This window comes from Salmo salar, chromosome ssa09 (assembly GCF_905237065.1).
Source record: "Salmo salar chromosome ssa09, Ssal_v3.1, whole genome shotgun sequence".
Lineage (NCBI taxonomy): Eukaryota > Metazoa > Chordata > Actinopteri > Salmoniformes > Salmonidae > Salmo > Salmo salar.
The window spans coordinates 50,820,662-50,838,686 of NC_059450.1; the positions used below are offsets into that span (position 1 = coordinate 50,820,662).

The window sequence follows — 18,025 nt, forward strand, 5'->3', positions numbered from 1 at the left end:
TTCTTTTTGGCCCGGCATTTCCTCTTGGGTAGCCCGAAAATTGCGTCGGAATTACACAAAGAGCCCAGGCCAGATGAGTCGAAGTCGAAGCCGGAATTGAGGTTAATAACTGCCGATCTGATAATTCAAAAAGTAATTGTCGAACATAAGAAATGACAGCCGATACATTTCGTGCAAAAAAAGTAAAGATAAAACATCAAAAGAATCACAAAATAGCAAAGCGGGTTGGAGCTAGCAAGACAGCAGCCTTACAGTACGGCGCCATCTTCCTTCTCATAACGGAGAGAAGCAATAGTATCAAACTGCTTAGATTAGGATTGCAAAATTCCTGTATCTGTACCAAAATTCCTGTATCTTTACCAAAATTCCCTGGTTTTCTAGAAATCCTGGTTTGAATATTCCTGGAATTAGGAGGGAATAAGCAGGTTAAACCAGGAATCCTACAACTAGGATTGCTGGAAAACCTGTTTTTTTTCTTCCAGTTCCCAAAAATGTTCAACCTTTGCAAAGATAGTTAACAGGTTCGTAAACAACATTCTTGGAGAACTACCACACCCAGCCATTCCACGTGTTTGATCTATTACCGGAGCTAGCACACATCCTCAACTCATTATAAAGCCCTTGACAAGGTCAATAAGATGAGCTAGATATTTTTTAAATTACCTTTTTTTTAACTAGTCAGTTAAGAACGAATTCTTATTTTACAATGACGGCCTAGGAACAGTGGGTTAACTGCCTTGTTCAGGGGGCAGAACGACAGATTTGTACCTTATCAGCTCAGGGATTCGATCTTGCAACCTTTCGGTTACTAGTCCAATGCTCTAACCACTAGGCTACGCTGCCGCCCCAGTTCAGGACTACAACTCATTATAAAGCCCTTGACAAGGTGAATAAGGTGAGCTAGTTCAGGACTACAACAAAATTGCCAAATGTCTAAAAACCTGCTTAGATGCTAGGATAGGCGAGTTGGTGTAACAGGTTGGTAAACAGATTTCTCGGAACATCACACCATGCCATGCCTGAGACACCTCACGGGTACCTTACCCACCACACCTGGGCAGTCCAAGGAGAGGAGGCTGGCATCAAAATGAGACAACATTCACACGGTTTAAAACGGACAGTGAGGAAGTTAAGCCTTGCCTATACGTTTGGTGTTGAGGAGTGATTCCTGACAGTGCCTTTAGTGGGTGTTTGGTATTGAGTAGGAGTGACTATGACAGTACCTTTAGTGGGTGTTTGGTATTGAGTAGGAGTGACTATGACAGTACCTTTAGTGTGTGTTTGGTATTGAGTAGGAGTGACTATGACAGTACCTTTAGTGGGTGATTAAAGAGTATCTCTCTCTTTATCTCTTCTATGCGTTGTCTGTCCACCGTGTTGAGCTCCAGAGTTTCACACTGCTGCCCAGACACCTTCAGCCTCAGCCACTCTGGGGGTTTGACACAATCAGGGCAAGTTGGGAACAAACATCAACATGTACGTTATAACCTGGGGGATGATCTTTAATTAGCTTTTTTTTTTTATCTACCAAGTTTCAATACCAGGAATAAATCATATTTATCCAAAGTGTCCTGGGAACAGAGGTGGGAAAAAGTACCCAACTATCGTACCTGAGTAAATGTTAAGATACCTTAATAGAAAATTACTCAAGTAAAAGTGAGTGACCCAATAAAATCCTACTTCAAAAAAAAGTCTAAAAGCATTTGGTTTTAAATATACTTAAGTATTTAAAAGTAAATGTAATTGCAAAAAATGTACTTAACCCGTTATGGCTAGGGGGCAGTATTTTCACGGCTGGATAAAAAACGTACCCGATTTAATCTGGTTACTACTCCTGCCCAGTAACTAGAATATGCATATAATTATTGGCTTTGGATAGAAAACACTCCAAAGTTTCTAAAACTGTTTGAATGGTGTCTGTGACTATAACAGAACTCAAATGGCAGGTCAAAACCTGAGAGATTCCTTTACAGGAAGTGGCCTGTCTGACCATTTCTTGAACTTCTTTGCCATCTCTATCTTTTACAAAGGATCTCTGCTCTAACGTGACACTTCCTACGTCTTCCATGGGCGCTCAGAGCCCGGGAAAAACCTGAATGTCGTCATCCCAGCCCCAGGCTGAAACACATTATCGCCTTTCTCAAGTGGCCGATCAAGGGACTGTGGGCTTAGGCGCGTGCCCTGGCCGCCCCCGTCTTTGTGATTTTTCCTCTGTTTGCCGAAAAGGAGATTCCCGGTCGGAATATTATCGCTTTTTTACGAGATAAATTGCATAAAAATTGATTTTAAACAGCGGTTGACATGCTTCGAAGTACGGTAATGGAATATTTAGAATTTTTTGGTCACGAATTGCGCCATGCGCACGACCCTGATTTACCATTTCGGATAGTGTCTGGGACGCACGAACAAAACGGCGCTATTCGGATATAACGATGGATTATTTTGGACCAAACCAAAATTTGTTATTGAAGTAGCAGTCCTGGGAGTGCATTCTGACGAAGACAACAAAAGGTAATCAAACTTTTATAATAGTAAATCGGATTTTGGTGAAGGCTAAACTTGCCGGGTGTCTAAATAGCTAGCCCGTGATGGCTGGGCTATGTACTTAGAATATTGCAAAATGTGCTTTCACCAAAAAGCTATTTTAAAATCGGACATATCGAGTGCATAGAGGAGTTCTGTATCTATAATTCTTAAAATAATTGTTCTGCTTTTTGTGAACGTTTATCGTGAGTAATTTAGTAAATTGTTAGCAAATTCCCCGGAAGTTTGCGGGGAGTATGCTAGTTCTGAACGTCACATGCTAATGTAAAAAGCTGTTTTTTTATATAAATATTAACTTGATTGAACAAAACATGCATGTATTGTATAACATAATGTCCTAGGGTTGTCATCTGATGAAGATCATCAAAGGTTAGTGCTGCATTTAGCTGTGGTTTGGGTTTATGTGACATTATATGCTAGCTTGAAAAATGGGTGTCTGATTATTTCTGGCTTGGTATTCTGCTGACATAATCTAATGTTTTGCTTTCGCTGTAAAACCTTTTTGAAATCGGACAGTGTGGTTAGATAAAGGAGAGTCTTGTCTTTAAAATGCTGTGAAATAGTCATATGTTTGAAAAATTGAAGTTTTTGTATTTTTGAGGAATTTGTAATTCGCGCCACGCCTATCATTGGATATTGGAGCAGGTGTTCCGCTAGCGGAACGTCTAGATGTAAGAGGTTAACGTGTTTAGGATAGGGGGCAGTATTTTCACGGCCAGATAAAAAACGTACCCGATTTAATCTGGTTATTACTCCTGCCCAGAAACTAGAATATGCATATAATTATTTGATTTGGATAGAAAACACCCTAAAGTTTCTAAAACTGTTTGAATGGTGTCTGTGAGTATAACAGAACTCATATGGCAGGCCAAAACCTGAGAAGATTCTATATGGGAAGTGCCCTGTCTGACCATTTCTTGGCCTTCTGTAGCCTCTTTATCGAAAATAGAGGATCTCTGCTGTAACGTGACATTTTCTAAGGCTCCCATAGGCTCTCAGAAGGCGCCAGAACGGGGAATGATAACTCTGCAGTCCCTGGGCGAAAAACAGTAGGGGTTTTGGAAAGTGGTCGTTCCGAGAACAATGACACTGGTGCGCGTGTGCATGTGACGACTCCATTTTCTATTTTCAGTGTTTGAACGGATACAACGTCTCCCGGTTGGAATATTATCGCTATTTTACGAGAAAAATCGCATAAAAATTGATTTTAAACAGCGTTTGACATGCTTCGAAGTACAATAATGGAATATTTAGAATTTTTTTTGTTACGATACGCGCCGGCGCCTCACCCTTTGGATAGTGTCTTGAACGCAAGAACAAAACGCAGCTATTTGGATATAACTATGGATTATTTGGAACCAAAACAACATTTGGTGTTGAAATAGAAGTCCTGGGAGTGCATTCTGACGAAGAACAGCAAAGGTAATCCAATTTTTCTTAATAGTAAATCTGAGTTTGGTGAGTGCCAAACTTGGTTGGTGTCAAAATAGCTAGCCATGATGGCCGGGCTATCTACTCAGAATATTGCAAAATGTGCTTTCACCGAAAAACTATTTTAAAATCGGACACCGCGATTGCATAAAGGAGTTCTGTATCTATAATTCTTAAAATAATTGTTATGTTTTTTGTGAACGTTTATCGTGAGTAATTTAGTAAATTCACCGGAAGTTTTCGGTGAGTATGCTAGTTCTGAACAAAACATGCTAATGTAAAAAGCTGGTTTTTGATATCAATATGTACTTGATTGAACAAAACATGCATGTATTGTATAACATAATGTCCTAGGAGTGTCATCTGATGAAGATCATTAAAGGTTAGTGCTGCATTTAGCTGTGGTTTTGGTTTTTGTGACATTATATGCTAGCTTGAAAAATGGGTGTCTTATTATTTCTGGCTGGGTACTCTCCTGACATAATCTAATGTTTTGCTTTCGTTGTAAAGCCTTTTTGAAATCAGACAATGTGGTTAGATAAAGGAGAGTCTTGTCTTTAAAATGGTGTAAAATAGTCAAATGGAAGTTTTTGCATTTTTGAGGTATTTGTAATTCGCGCCACGCCCGATCATTGGATATTGGTGAGGCGTTCCTTTATTAAGTATCAAAATTAAAAGTAGGCAAAAAATATTTTCAAATTCCTTATATTAAGCAGACCAGACGGCACCATTGTCTTGTTATGCTTAATTTACGGATAGACGGGCACCTCTCCAACACTCTAACGCTAACCACTAGGCTACCTGCCTCCCCTACACTCTAAACCACTAGACTACCTGCTGCCCCCCCTACACTCTAACCACTAGGCTACCTGCCGCCCCTCCACTCTAACCACTAGGCTACCTGCCTCCATTCCACTCTAACCACTAGGCTACCTGCCCCCCCTACACTCTAACCACTAGGCTACCTGCCTCCCCTCCACTCTAACCACTAGGCTACCTGCCCCCCCTACACTCTAACCACTAGGCTACCTGCCTCCCCTACACTCTAACCACTAGGCTACCTGTCCCCCCTACACTCTAACCACTAGACTACCTGCTGCCCCCCCTACACTCTAACCACTAGGCTACCCTGCTGCCCCATAATGAGTATATCAGTTGGATATGACTTAGGGAGTTTCAGTATACTGTAAGAAAGACTTTGAGACATGGCCTTTAATTGTATTAGCTGACTTTATTCCAACATGTTCATCATTCAGTTGATCATAACTAAGGTGAGTTTTCCTCTGGGCTTTTTCTAGGTCCAATGGCCGTTTCCTCGTCTCCTCACTACACTGCTGTTGCTGCCTGCCTCCGCCCCGTTGTTCTCAACACCAGTTTAAATCAATATAGCTTACTGTTTTCTAGAAAATCAGCCTTTTTTCCCCCGGTTTCAGGCTCATTTAACTTCAGTGATGTCGTACCAGACCAGGCTTCAGCTCACCGGGCTTGGGTCAAAACAAGATCGAATTTTCAGTTCTGATGAGAACTCTTAAACTGCATTCGGGTCTTGTGTGGAGTCCGGCAGTTTTAATTATGTGTGTGCTTCGAACTTATAGCGACTTTGTGTAAAGTAAATCCGCTAGACTAAAGGCTTCCACCTGGTTGGATAATGTGCCCAGCTGCTGCTGCTCACGTGTATATTGTGGAATTGCATGAGTGCCACATTGGGGAAAATGTTGTCATTTCCCATGTCGTCATACATTGGGGGGGAAATGTAAAGTGTTCCTAGGACAGTTACTGGTGTTAATCCCTACCCAATACCACTAGGTAAGCAGACCCTAGGTAGGTACTGTTAGTGCATCACACTCCCAAATGGAGCCCTATTCCCTACTTAGTGCACTACGTTTGCTCAGAGCCCAATAGGCCCTGGTCAAAAGTAGTGCACTACAGAATAGGGCTCCATTTGGGTCAAAACCTTGGTAGTGGTTTAGTTACTGACCTCTTGCTCTGCTTTCCTCCAGGTCTGAGGTGGCGGTACTGGCTCGGCTGGACAGGGACACCACCGTAGCCGGGGACTCACTCTGGAGCAGCCTGGCTACCCTGGCTGCTAGGGAACTACCGCCGCTGCTGCTGCTGCCGCCACCATCACTCAGAGCATCTCCACCCTGATCCCCACCTCGGGCCGGCTCAGACAGACCTCCAAACCCTTGCTCAGAGCCCACGGGACAGGAGAACGAAGAAGAGGAAGAGTTTCCCTCTGCTGGAGCCACCTGCACTGTGTTCCCTCCTCCCATTGTTGTTGTTGGAGCCTGTTGCAGCTTGCCACCGCCAGCATCACCCAATGAGGGACCAGGTTGGCTGACCGGCATAACTGACAACAGCACAGGGCCAATCCTCGTGTCCGAGAGGCCGGCACTGCAGCCCTCAGGTTCCGCCCTCCGCACGGATTCGGTCAGGAGGAAAGTGGAGCTACTGCCAGAGATGTCCTGTGGTGGTCTCCCATAATGCTCTCTGTCTTCAGAGCTGTCCTGTGGTGGTCTCCCATAATGCTCTCTGTCTTCAGAACTGTCCTGTGGTGGTCTCCCATAATGCTCTCTGTTTTCAGAACTGTCCTGAGGTCTCCCATAATGCTCACTGTCCCGTAGTAGTCTCCCAGACTCCTCTCTGGCGGGTGTGGACAGCTGCTCTGCTTCTCTGGTTAGCCTGACATGACCTTCCCCGCTGTAGGCAGAGCTCTCCCTCTCCTCATCTCTCTTCCTATCTGCCGGCAGCATGGAGTCAGAGGAGGAGCGGGCCCAAAGCAATGAGGAGTGACTCCTCGGGTCCCCTACCCCGGCCCCACCAGAGGAGGAGGTGAAGGAGGAGTCCTGGAATCCCTCCATCTTCCTCCTGAGAGAGAGGAGCAGGATGTCGTCGTTAGAGTGGAGGAGGTGGGAGGAGGCGCCAGAGGAGGTGGACCCGCCCGACACAATGTTTTCAGCCCGACCCAACAAAAGCCTAATGTCCTGAAGAGTCTGGGAGCCTACGAAGGAATCGTCAGGATTACTACGATCCATGGTGGTGTTAACCTGGGGACAGGATGCTACTGCTCCGTCTCTGTACTGAGACAAGACGTCTCTGTCCATGTCTCTGTACTGAGACAAGATGTCTTCGTCCATGTCTCTGTCACTGTATAAACTGTCTCTGTCTCCATCTTTGTATTGAGATAAGCTGTTTTTGACCCTGTCTCTGTACTGAGATAAGCTGTCAGCACTGGACTCAAGCCTCCCTGCCATCTCTATAGCAGCCTGGGTAGAGACATTAACTCTTCTGTCTCTCTGATGTTGCTCAGAGGACTGTAGGTCCGGAAGCAAGCCAGGGTACTTTTGATGATTGGACTGTGGTGCAGGGAGCTGGTAGATGTGGAGGTCAAGGGGCTGGGTGGACTGTGGTGCAGGGGAGGATGGCTGGAGGCAGTGAGAATCCTGCTGGGAGTCCTGGAGCTCTGTGTTCTCCACTGAGATATCCAGGGGGCAGAGGGCCATCCTCAGACTGCCCTGGCTGGGAGATCTGTCTCTGTCTGGTCCCGGAGAGGAGGACATGCAGCCCCTGGTGTTCTCTGCCTGGCTCCTTATGGGATAGAGATGGAGGCTGTCCACACTGAGAGGTAGGGACATGCTTGAGGCCACAGACAGCAGGCTGGACCTGGAGAACTCTCCTTTATGAGGGCTGTCGCCTGGGAACACCACAGGAGAAGAGAGGAAGTTACTTTATTATACAACAGGTGGGTCTAATCCTGAATGCTGATTGGTTAAAACCGCATTCCAGACGGTGTCTATTCCACAAGTTGCCACCGGCTAAATCTATGACGTTAAAATGCCTATTTACTCTGTTCCATCTGACCTGTGCAATGCATTGTCTCATCAGCCCAGCCAGGCAATTTATAAACTGGCTCTCCACTATATGGAGACGAAGGTCAGCTAGTTTGAAGTCTTTCCAGCTTCAGTTTGAAGTGATTGTGTTTAGCTGTGTTGTTGGCTAGCTCCTCTGAACAACAGTGTCCTGATGAGAGAGCACATTTTCTATGACAGGTGAAATCACGCCTCATTAACTCATTGTTATGGATGTGTCCAAATAAAAACAGATTAAACAAAATGCAAATGTAGCTACTGTTGTTATTCTGGCTACGCTGTTTGACGTGACTGTAAATTAGCCGTAGTTGGCTAGCTAGCAAGCAAGGGATAAGAACGTTGCCAGCCAGTATGGCAATAGAACATTTAGAACGAACGACTGGGTCACGTCCATTGATACAGAACAAAAAGACTGAACGACTGGGTCGTGTCTCTGGCAACTGAACCAATAGAACCAACGACCATCTGGCTTGGGAAGCAACCCTAGATTTGTTTGTGGACTATATGAGGTGGAAGGATGAAATAATATGAATAAATTCATAACGCTGTCCTTTAGGATGGTTACCTACCTACCTACCTACCTACCTTCAGAAGGCTGTATTTTAAGATGGGTTACCTACCTACCTACCTACCTACCTACCTACCTACCTACCTACAGAAGGCTGTCCTTTAGGATGGTTACCTACCTACCTACCTACCTACCTACCACCTACCTACCTACCTACCAGAAGGCTGTCCTTTAGGATGGTTACCTATCTACCTACCTTCAGAAGGCTGTGTGCTCTTGGTTGGAGTGCCAGTTGCTGTGGATCCCTTTATGGTGCACAGATCAGTGGGAGAGAACTCTGGCTCTCTGATTGGCCCTCGAGGTCCAAAGGGATTGAGGATCGTAGAAGGAGATTGGTCGATCCCAAGGTTGTGAAGGTACATCTGCAGATCAGAATCAAAACATTCATATACACAGTGAGTCCATAAGAATATGTTATTGTATAGATATGGTGTTATTTTCACATCAACAGCAGAGGGATCAACAGAGCAGAACGTTGGACACCTTCCCTCCTCACATAAGTTTTAAAATGAATCTTACCGGAATCCTTTCTTCAATGTTGAGCTCCCTCTCCTTGTGTGGTGAGGAAGGTTTGGAGGACCAGTACGGGGCATAGTTATCCACCCCCAGACTGACCACAGAAGAAGAAGCAGCCCTGACGGACACCTCAAAGTTCTGCCCACTGTGACCACTGTCCTGGGAACTGGAGAGGACGTCTCGGTTTGATGACACGTTACTGAAGCGTCCCAGGCTGATGAAGTGAGAGGGCTGTTTAGGTCCACCTCCTGACTGAACCCTGTCTGACACTCCCTGGTTTTTCTCAAACTCTCTGGGCTGGCCTGGAGCACTCTCCTCCTCTGTCTGTGTCTGACTGCTGTCCTGGTCAGTGTGTGTCTGTGCACGGTGAGCTCTCTGGATAGACGTGACCACTGTGTTAAGGGAGGAGTGGGACTGAGACCTGCATAGGGGGGATGGCCCTCCTACAGGCCGGACTGTGTCCTCTCTCTCGGGAAGACCACTACCTGCTGCCTCCCCTCTGGTAGGGGAGGAGGGTCCAGATTCACACCTGCTGAGGGTCTGGTTGCCCAGCTGTGGAAGAGTCAGCATACGGGTCAGAGAGTCAGAGACTGCATCGTAGGCCTTCTGCTTGGGAAAGACCCCGGAGAAACCCTGAAGAGACAGGTTGTCATAGAACGACATCTTGTTTGAACTCTGGTTGGTCTTCCAGGCATCAACCTTCTGTAGGTAGTTGAGACTGGGGAGAGAATGGTGGCTTCTTCCTGAGGGCTCCTGTACTGTCTCTCTGGCAGGCAGAAGGGGGTCCTGGACAGGGATGTGTCTATCAGGCAGGGTGACTACAGCAGGCTGGGGCGAGACTCTGGAGTCTGAGGAACGCTGAGAGACCTCCATGTTAAAGGTGAGGGCAGACATCTTAGTGCTGGATCTGACTGGAGCGTGGAGGAACACACCTGGGGTGGACTGGGACACGGGCTGAGGGAGGAGGCTCAGGAACGAAACGTCTGGTTCTATGCCTGTCTGATTCCCTGAGGACCAGAGGTCTCTCTCCCTATGTCCTCGCTCCACACTGAATCCTGCTGAAAACTGGGCCCCGACCCCAGCCCCTTGACCTAACACACTGGCCAGTAGCCCTCTGGTCACGCTCAACCTCCCTTTGGTGGATCCAGTGGTTGAAACGTTAGGTCTATTGGTGACAATGTCAGGTGTGTTGACTTCACTGTGTAAGGAGGTTATGGGCCCACGGCTGGCACCTCCCTGGGACTCTGCTCCAGGCTCAGAGTCCAGACTCTTCTCTAGCTCCGAGCAGAGCTGCCTGCGGAGCGCATTACTGCTTTCATCCGGCTGGCTGCTTAGGGAACGGATGGTGATGTTGGAAATTTCAGACATCCGTGAAGACTGTTTACTTTTGAGTTTCTCCGTGTTCTCGGGTGAGACGGAGGCTCCTCCTTGAGGGCCTTCTCTTCTCCCTGTGACTGGTGGTGAGATGTCAGGCTGCAGCTCGGGTGAGACGTCGGGCTGCAGCTCGGGTGAGACGTCGGGCTGCAGCTCGGGTGAGACGTCGGGCTGCAGCTCGGGTGAGACGTTGGGCTGCACTCTTTGGCTCACATTCCTCTCTTCTCTCAAGCAGTCTGGTTTGGAAACACAGCTGTCACTCCTGGATTCTCCCCCAAAGAAGTTAATCCTGTTGAGAGAGATCTCAGAGACAGAGGAGACAGCACTGCTGCTACCGCTGGGCATGCCGACGTCCTTCTGGAGCAGCTCCAGCAGCTTTCTAGCAGGGATGTCCCCGCTGAGGAAGGAAGCGCTGTCGTCAGGGAGCACGGCCAGAGGTCTGTCTGGGTCAAGGAGACTGGTACGTGTCTAGTGATCAGAACTGCCTTTATTCGCCAAGGACATTTACTTGGTGATATGGTAATGCCAGCAATAGAGAAAATATACAGACAGACAGACGGACAGACGGACAGACGGATAGATAGGATAGATAGGATAGATAGGATAGATAGGATAGATAGGATAGATAGGATAGATAGGATAGATAGGATAGATAGATAGGATAGATACTGCCCCCGACCAGTACCCCAGAACGATGAGTCTTCTGCCCCTCGTTATCCCTGACGGTGACTGGGTAGCGGTCCTCCTCTGGTTGTCCCAACCCGTCACCAGGGGACATGCTGTGTTCGGACAGGGAGCAGCAGCTACTGGCCATCTCCTCTGACTGAGACAGGGTGGAGGTGTGACCCAGAGGATGCTGAGACAGAAAGAATACATCTCAGGACTGAGACAGGGTGGAGGTGTGACCCAGAGGATGCTGAGACAGAAAGAATACATCTCAGGACTGAGACAGGGTGTCGGTGTGACCCAGAGGATGCTGAGACAGGGTGGAGGTGTGACCCAGAGGGTGCTGAGACAGACAGCATAAATCGTACCAAACACAAAAACAAAACCAGCTACGGGGCATCAGGTAGCCTCGAGAGTAGAGCATTTGGGTCAGTAACTGAAAAGTCACTGGTTCGAATCCCAGAGCAGACAAGGTGAAAAATATGTCACTTGTGCCCTTCAGCAAGGCACTTAACCCTAATTGCTCCAGGGGCGCTGGTGACAATGGTAAACCTGGCCCCACTACCTAGGGGTGTCTAGGGGGGAGTTGGGATATGCGAGAAACACATTTCCAATACACAGTTGTACCAGTGTCTAACAGGACAAATATAAACACCCCCTAAATAATTATTATAATTGTCTTGTTGCTACCAGATCCACTAAACAATATCACCAGACAATGTTAATTTTCTGTTTATTCTTTGTTTCCTCTGGCGGTGTTAGCTACATTTAGCTCTGTGATCTGGCGGTGTTAGCTACATTTAGCTCTGTGATCTGGTGGTTATCTACATTTAGCTCTGTGATCTGGCGGTGTTAGCTACATTTAGCTCTGTGATCTGGCGGTGTTAGCTACATTTAGCTCTGTGATCTGGCGGTGTTAGCTACATTTAGCTCTGTGATCTGGCGGTGTTAGCTACATTTAGCTCTGTGATATGGTGGTGTTAGCTACATTTAGCTCTGTGATCTGGCGGTGTTAGCTACATTTAGCTCTGTGATTTGGTGGTGTTAGCTACATTTAGCTCTGTGATATGGTGGTGTTAGCTACATTTAGCTCTGATCTGGCGGTGTTAGCTACATTTGGCGGGCTAGCACAGTAAAAGGGACAAGAAGTAGCAAGCATTGGTTACTCTTTGAAGGTTACAGGTAGAGAAAGATCAGCTGACCTCAGACAGGGTGGAGGTGTAGGCCAGAGGATGCTGGGACAGAGAGGCACGGTGAGGGTCAGACGGCTGGACAACGCCGTTACTGCCCTTCTTGGCCCGTGGTGTCAGAAACCTCTCAGAGGCTACAGACACGTATGGAGATCCCCTGACAAGACAAACAGGAGAAGTGCATAACACAAGCATGGGTTACTTTTCAATAAGCAGCTAGTCTTCATACACTTTAGTGATAGAGAAAATGTCATTTTTATTTCATGCTAACGATTTCATTTATTTATTTTATTTATTTCACCTTTATTTAACCAGGTAGGCTAGTTGAGAACAAGTTCTCATTTGCAATTCGACACATACAACAACACAGAGTTACACATGGAATAAACAAAACCTACAGTCAATAATACAGTAGAACAAAAAGAAAACAAAAAGTCTATATACAGTGAGTGCAAATGAGGTAAGATAAGGGAGTTAAGGCAATAAATAGGCCATGGTAGCGAAGTAATTACAATATAGCAATTAAACACTGGAATGGTAGATGTGCAGAAGATGAATGTGCAAGTAGAGATACTGGGGTGCAAAGGAGCAAGATAAATAAATAAAATACAGTATGGGGATGAGGTAGTTGGATGGGCTGTTTACAGATGGGCTATGTACAGGTGCAGTGATCTGTGAGCTGCTCTGACAGCTGGTGCTTAAAGCTAGTGAGGGAGATATGAGTCTCCAGCTTCAGAGATTTTTGCAGTTCGTTCCAGTCATTGGCAGCAGAGAACTGGAAGGAAAGACGACCAAAGGAGGAATTGGCTTTAGGGGTGACTAGTGAGATATACCTGCTGGAGCGCATGCTACAGGTGGGTGCTGATATAGTGATGTTTGCTCTAAAACTATTCATACTGATATAGTGACTTTTGTTCATTATAGTAATGAAACTATTATTTTAATAAACAATTTGATTTTCTAATGAAGAAAGCATTACCTTAAAGGGGCAAACTCTAAGTCTGTTGTTTGTTGGAAGAGAGAGTATCCCGAGAAGTCATACTCTGGTAGCAGAGCAAGGGCAGGTGACAGACGACTGTCCTGAAATTCTAATGGAAGAAAAAAAAAAGCCAACATATTAAAAACAACGACATGTATTACAATGTTATCTTTGCTGGTGATTAATTCCTCTGTGAGACCCATGTTACAAAACATAACAGAAAGGTTGTTTTATGAGAGAAACAGACAGACGGCTAATTTCAAAGAGCAAAATCTGTCATCTTGTTGTTGTTGGAGTTGTCAGTTCCTTGTCATGTTGAAAGTGTGTCTGTACGTATGGTTAACACAGTGCTGAGACTGAACCTCCATAGCAAGGTGGACTGGTGTCTTACCCAGACCCAGGAACTGACTCCTGTCTTCTTCTGCTGGGAGATGAAACCATGACTCAGTCCTCTGAAACATGGAAAAAAATTAAAACAACAACAAAAAACACCAACTCCTCAATAAAACCGCAACATCACAGAATAAAACACTAAGTCTTCAAAACAATAGTTCATGTTCTGAACATAGGAGCATTAGCACATCTGCATAGCTATAGCTAGTTGCTATTAATTGTGGATCATAGACAGCAGCTAGATTACTTCCCTTCTACTCGGTGACAGACCTGAGGGTGACAGCTCCAGCAACCTAATAAGTTATGTTGACTGGCTAGTAAGCTAGCTCTTGACCATGGCTCTCAGTTCTGTAGGGTCATTATTTATTTATATATATATATATATATATATATATATATATATATATATATATATATATATATATATATATATGACATGTACATCCAAGGGCCAGCCGTTCTGCCCTGTTCAAAATCAAATAGTTCTGAGCAAATTTTCCCAAGTCCCTCATTCTAGCATCTAACCACACCACTGAACAGTAGTCCAGGTGTGACAAAACTAGGGCCTGTAGGACCTGCCTTGTTGATAGTGTTGTTAAGAAGGTAGAAACTAGGGCCTGTAGGACCTGCCTTGTTGATAGTGCTGTTAAGGCAGAAACCAGGGCCTGTAGGACCTACATTATCTTTTATATCGGCGAGAATTTGTAAAACAATTACGTGTTTTTTTAAAAAAAGGTTACATTGATACACACATTTATAAGGTTAGTGTTTCCACACGGCCATATCTCCATGTTACAGCGCATGGTTACGGAAGACAGAGGGACCACATGATCGAATTAGCGATCTGTCTCGCATGCTCCTAACACTTGTGTGTAACAGATGGCCACCAGAAGCGTGTCCACTGAAACATACTGTTGGCTGTAACTGTGATAAAGCCGATTATTAACACAGTATACAGGAAGTGTATATTTTTCATTTGTGAATGTATGTTGATGTGATATGAATGTAAAGGGCTTTATGTTTCTTGAGCCGTATCGCAATTGAGAAGCGATTCAAGTTTAGATGGAGTATTTGTTAGATCCCGTCTACCTCTGAAAATATGTTAGTTTGCTTGTTACTGTATCATAACTAACGTTACTAACTACCTAGGTTTGAGTGGTTAGGGGAAACAGGCAAGACGTGAATGTTTTATGGGTCAAAATAAATGTAGCTAAACCTCAATGCTTCTGTAGTAAACCCACACCACTGTGCTGCTTGTTCTATGTGCCTGTACTAATGTATGTAACTAACGTTAGCTAATCTAGCCATGTTACTGTTAGCTAAATTAGCTATCTCGGCTAGATAACGTCGTTAGCTAGTTAACGTTAAATCAAGGGGGGGTTCCGCATTTGTCTCGTCTAAAGTCCTGTTATTTTATACCTCAGTCGCTGTAACTTTGCGCACACCAAAGATTGCCTGTTTGTTTGTAGCGAATACAACAAAATGAACATGTCTTACTCTGTTGATGTCTGCGGGAGAAGTTAGCTCTTGAGGCTCCATGTTGCCGAGCGACGCTTCGCTTCCTGCCCAGGTTCGTATCGAAGGGCGGTTGCTACGACCCCGCTAAAAAACAACAAGAAACAAGTTCGAATCTGCCTCACTGCGACATCTAACGCAGTGGAAGAGCAAAAACATGTAGAGGTGTTGAACTGTTGAGTAAAATATATTTGTTTAATTTAAAATATATATATATATATGTTTGACATATATCTATCTGTATCTTATACTAACACAACAAATATTGACTGATATAATGCTTGAAAGACATTGTAGTTTTAAAGGTTGTGTCATCAACTTCCACATATGTGGTTTAGCTAAAGATGCTAACGTTAGCTGACCAAAAAGGCATAGCTATCTTTCATAGTATATATATATATATATATATATATGAATCAGCTCCTGGCTTACTAGGTTACACATTTACTGAATACATTTAAAAAAAAAAACAGATGTGTTTATTGGTGTTAAATTAGTTTACTATATATATATATATATATATATATATATATATATATATATATATATATATATATAAAACACATCTGTTTTTTTTTAAATGTATTTTTTTTAAATGTTTGCTGACTAGTCACGAAAACAATGGGGCAGACCATGTCTTGTTTTGAGGTGGTTTGATCCCAGAGTTTGTTTTCACACTGAGAATTATTTGTCAAAGGTGGTTCTGTGTAAACTGCCGTTTCCAGCTTTTGAACAAAAAGTTTGGTGTCACTTAGAAATGTCCTTGTTTTTTAAAGAAAAGCAAAAAAAATGTGTCCATTAAAATAACATCAAATTGGTCAGAAATACAGTGTAGACATTGTTAATGTTGTAAATGACTATTGTAGCTGGAAACGGCAGATCTTTTATGGAATATCTACATAGGTGTACAGAGGCCCATTATCAGCAACCATATATATATATAAATAGCGTGGTCTACCATATCAAAAGCTTTGGCCTAGTCAATAAAAATAGCAGCACAACATTGCTTGAAATCAAGAGCAATGGAAACCTCATTGAGGACCATTAAGGTTGCAGTGACACGTCCATAACCTGAGCGGAAACCAGATTGCAGACCAGAGGGAATACTATAGACATCAATAAAGTTTTTCCAACACTTTTGATAAACAGGGCAAAATAGCAGTTCTATAACAGTTATAATCAGCTTGATCTCCCCCTTTAAATAAAGGACGAACCGTGGCTGCCTTCCAAGCAATGGGAACCTCCCCAGATAGGAGAGACAGGTTAAAAAGGTTGGAGATGATACGGTCAGCAACCTTAAAGAAGAAAGGGTCTAAACCATCTGACCCAGTTGTTTTTTGGGGGGTCAAGTTTCAGGAGCTCCTTTAGCACCTCGTAATCAGTGACCACCTGCAGGGGGAAACTTTGTAGCGGGGCACGGGAAAAAGAGGGAGAAGCATCGGGGATAGTCGCATTAGAAGGGGTGGGAGATGAGGAAATGTTGGACGGGCAAGGAGACATGGCTGAGTCAAATAGGAATCCTGACTTAATGAAGTGGTGATTAAAGAGCTCAGCCATGTGCTTCTTGTCAGTAACAATGACATCATCAACTTTAAGGGACATGGGCAGCTGTGAGGAGGAGGGTTTATTCTCCAGGTCTTTAACCGTTTTCCAGAACTTCTTGGGGTTAGACCCATAGAGAGAGAACTGCTCCTTAAAGTAATTAACTTTGGCCTTCTAGATAGCCTGAGTGCACTTATTTCTCATTTGCCTGAACGAGAGCCAGTCAGCCTGAGTATGCGTGTGCCGAGCCTTTCTCCAAATGCAATTCTTGAGGTGGAGTAACTGCAAGATCACGGTCAAACCAGGGGCTGAACCTGTTTTTAATTCTCATTTTCTTTATGGTGGCGTGTTTGTTAAAAATACCACTGAAAATATCAAAAAAGAAAGTCCAAGCGTCTTCGACAGAGGAGCTGATTCTATATCATTTTACAGAGGCCAGGTCATGAAGGAAGGCTTGCTCATGAAAGTTTTTTCAAGCGTCTATGACAAATCAGGACAGGTTGTTTCACTGAGCAGCCATTACGAACACAGGCTGTAAAACAGTGATCAATAAGGTCATTACATAAAACACCAGACTGATACCTAATCAGGATTATTTGTGAGGATAACATCGAGGAGAGAAGGCTCTTCTGGGTATTTGGAGTCATACCTTGTGGGATTGGTAAGAATCTGAGAAGTCCCATTGCTTTAGGACTTGGTCAGGTGGTTTAAGCATGTCCCAGTTTAGGTCACCTAGCAGGACAAATTCAGACTTAGTGTAAGGGGCCAGGAGAGAGCTTAGGGCAGGTAGGGTACAGGCCGGTGCTGATGGAGGACGATAGCACCCAGCAACAGTCAACAAAGAGCTATTTGAAAGTTGAATGCTTAAAACCAGCAAATCGTTTGGGGACAGACTCGGTGGAGACAACTGAGCACTGAAGGTGATCCTTGGTAAAGATTCCCACTCCACCACCTTTGGAAGATCTGTCTTGCCAAAAAAGGTTATAACCAGAAAGGTTAACATCAGTATTCAAAACACTCTTCCGTAATAATCACGTCTCAGTAATGATCAACACATCTGGATTGGAGCTGTGAACCCACACTTTCAATTGATCCATTTTAGTTAATAAGTTTATAGTGTTAACATGCAGAGTACCCAGGCTTTTACGAGAGCAGAAATCAGTGAAGCAGATATCAGAGCACCAGTCAGAATTGGGGCTAGCAACAGTAGATGGACCAGGGTGTACATGCACATTTCCAGATATCATCAACAGTAATACAATCAAGGCACGGCAGATAACAGGGAGAGCTCTGCAGTGCTGATTTATAACATCTGAATGTGCATTAGATGGCTAAACCTAATCTTTTAAATTAAGACCAAAAAGGTAATTTGTGTTTTCATAAATGTTTATGATTATAGACCATTTTGACGTTGTGGCTGTGCTTTTTAGTGGAAACC

General features: G+C 44.4%; 1 protein-coding gene across 7 annotated transcripts in view; it reads right to left on the bottom strand.

Moving 5' to 3' along the window:
* The window catches only part of alms1 (ALMS1 centrosome and basal body associated protein), a 38,509-nt gene extending 23,332 nt beyond the window's left edge, over positions 1-15,177 (bottom strand). For all 7 annotated transcript variants that reach the window (XR_006771022.1, XR_006771023.1, XR_006771024.1 and 4 more), the window contains exons 1-9: positions 15,028-15,177; positions 13,529-13,589; positions 13,138-13,246; positions 12,171-12,315; positions 10,988-11,158; positions 8,932-10,770; positions 8,609-8,774; positions 5,954-7,669; positions 1,314-1,429 (exon numbers count right to left, since the gene is read on the bottom strand). Coding sequence is in view for 4 of the 7 variants with exons in the window: in XM_014211684.2 (XP_014067159.2) it covers positions 1,314-1,429; positions 5,954-7,669; positions 8,609-8,774; positions 8,932-10,770; positions 10,988-11,158; positions 12,171-12,315; positions 13,138-13,246; positions 13,529-13,589; positions 15,028-15,069 (4,365 nt within the window). In the remaining 3 variants the exon portion in view is untranslated. The remainder of the gene's footprint in view (positions 1-1,313; positions 1,430-5,953; positions 7,670-8,608; positions 8,775-8,931; positions 10,771-10,987; positions 11,159-12,170; positions 12,316-13,137; positions 13,247-13,528; positions 13,590-15,027) is intronic.
* Positions 15,178-18,025: the final 2,848 nt, after the last annotated feature.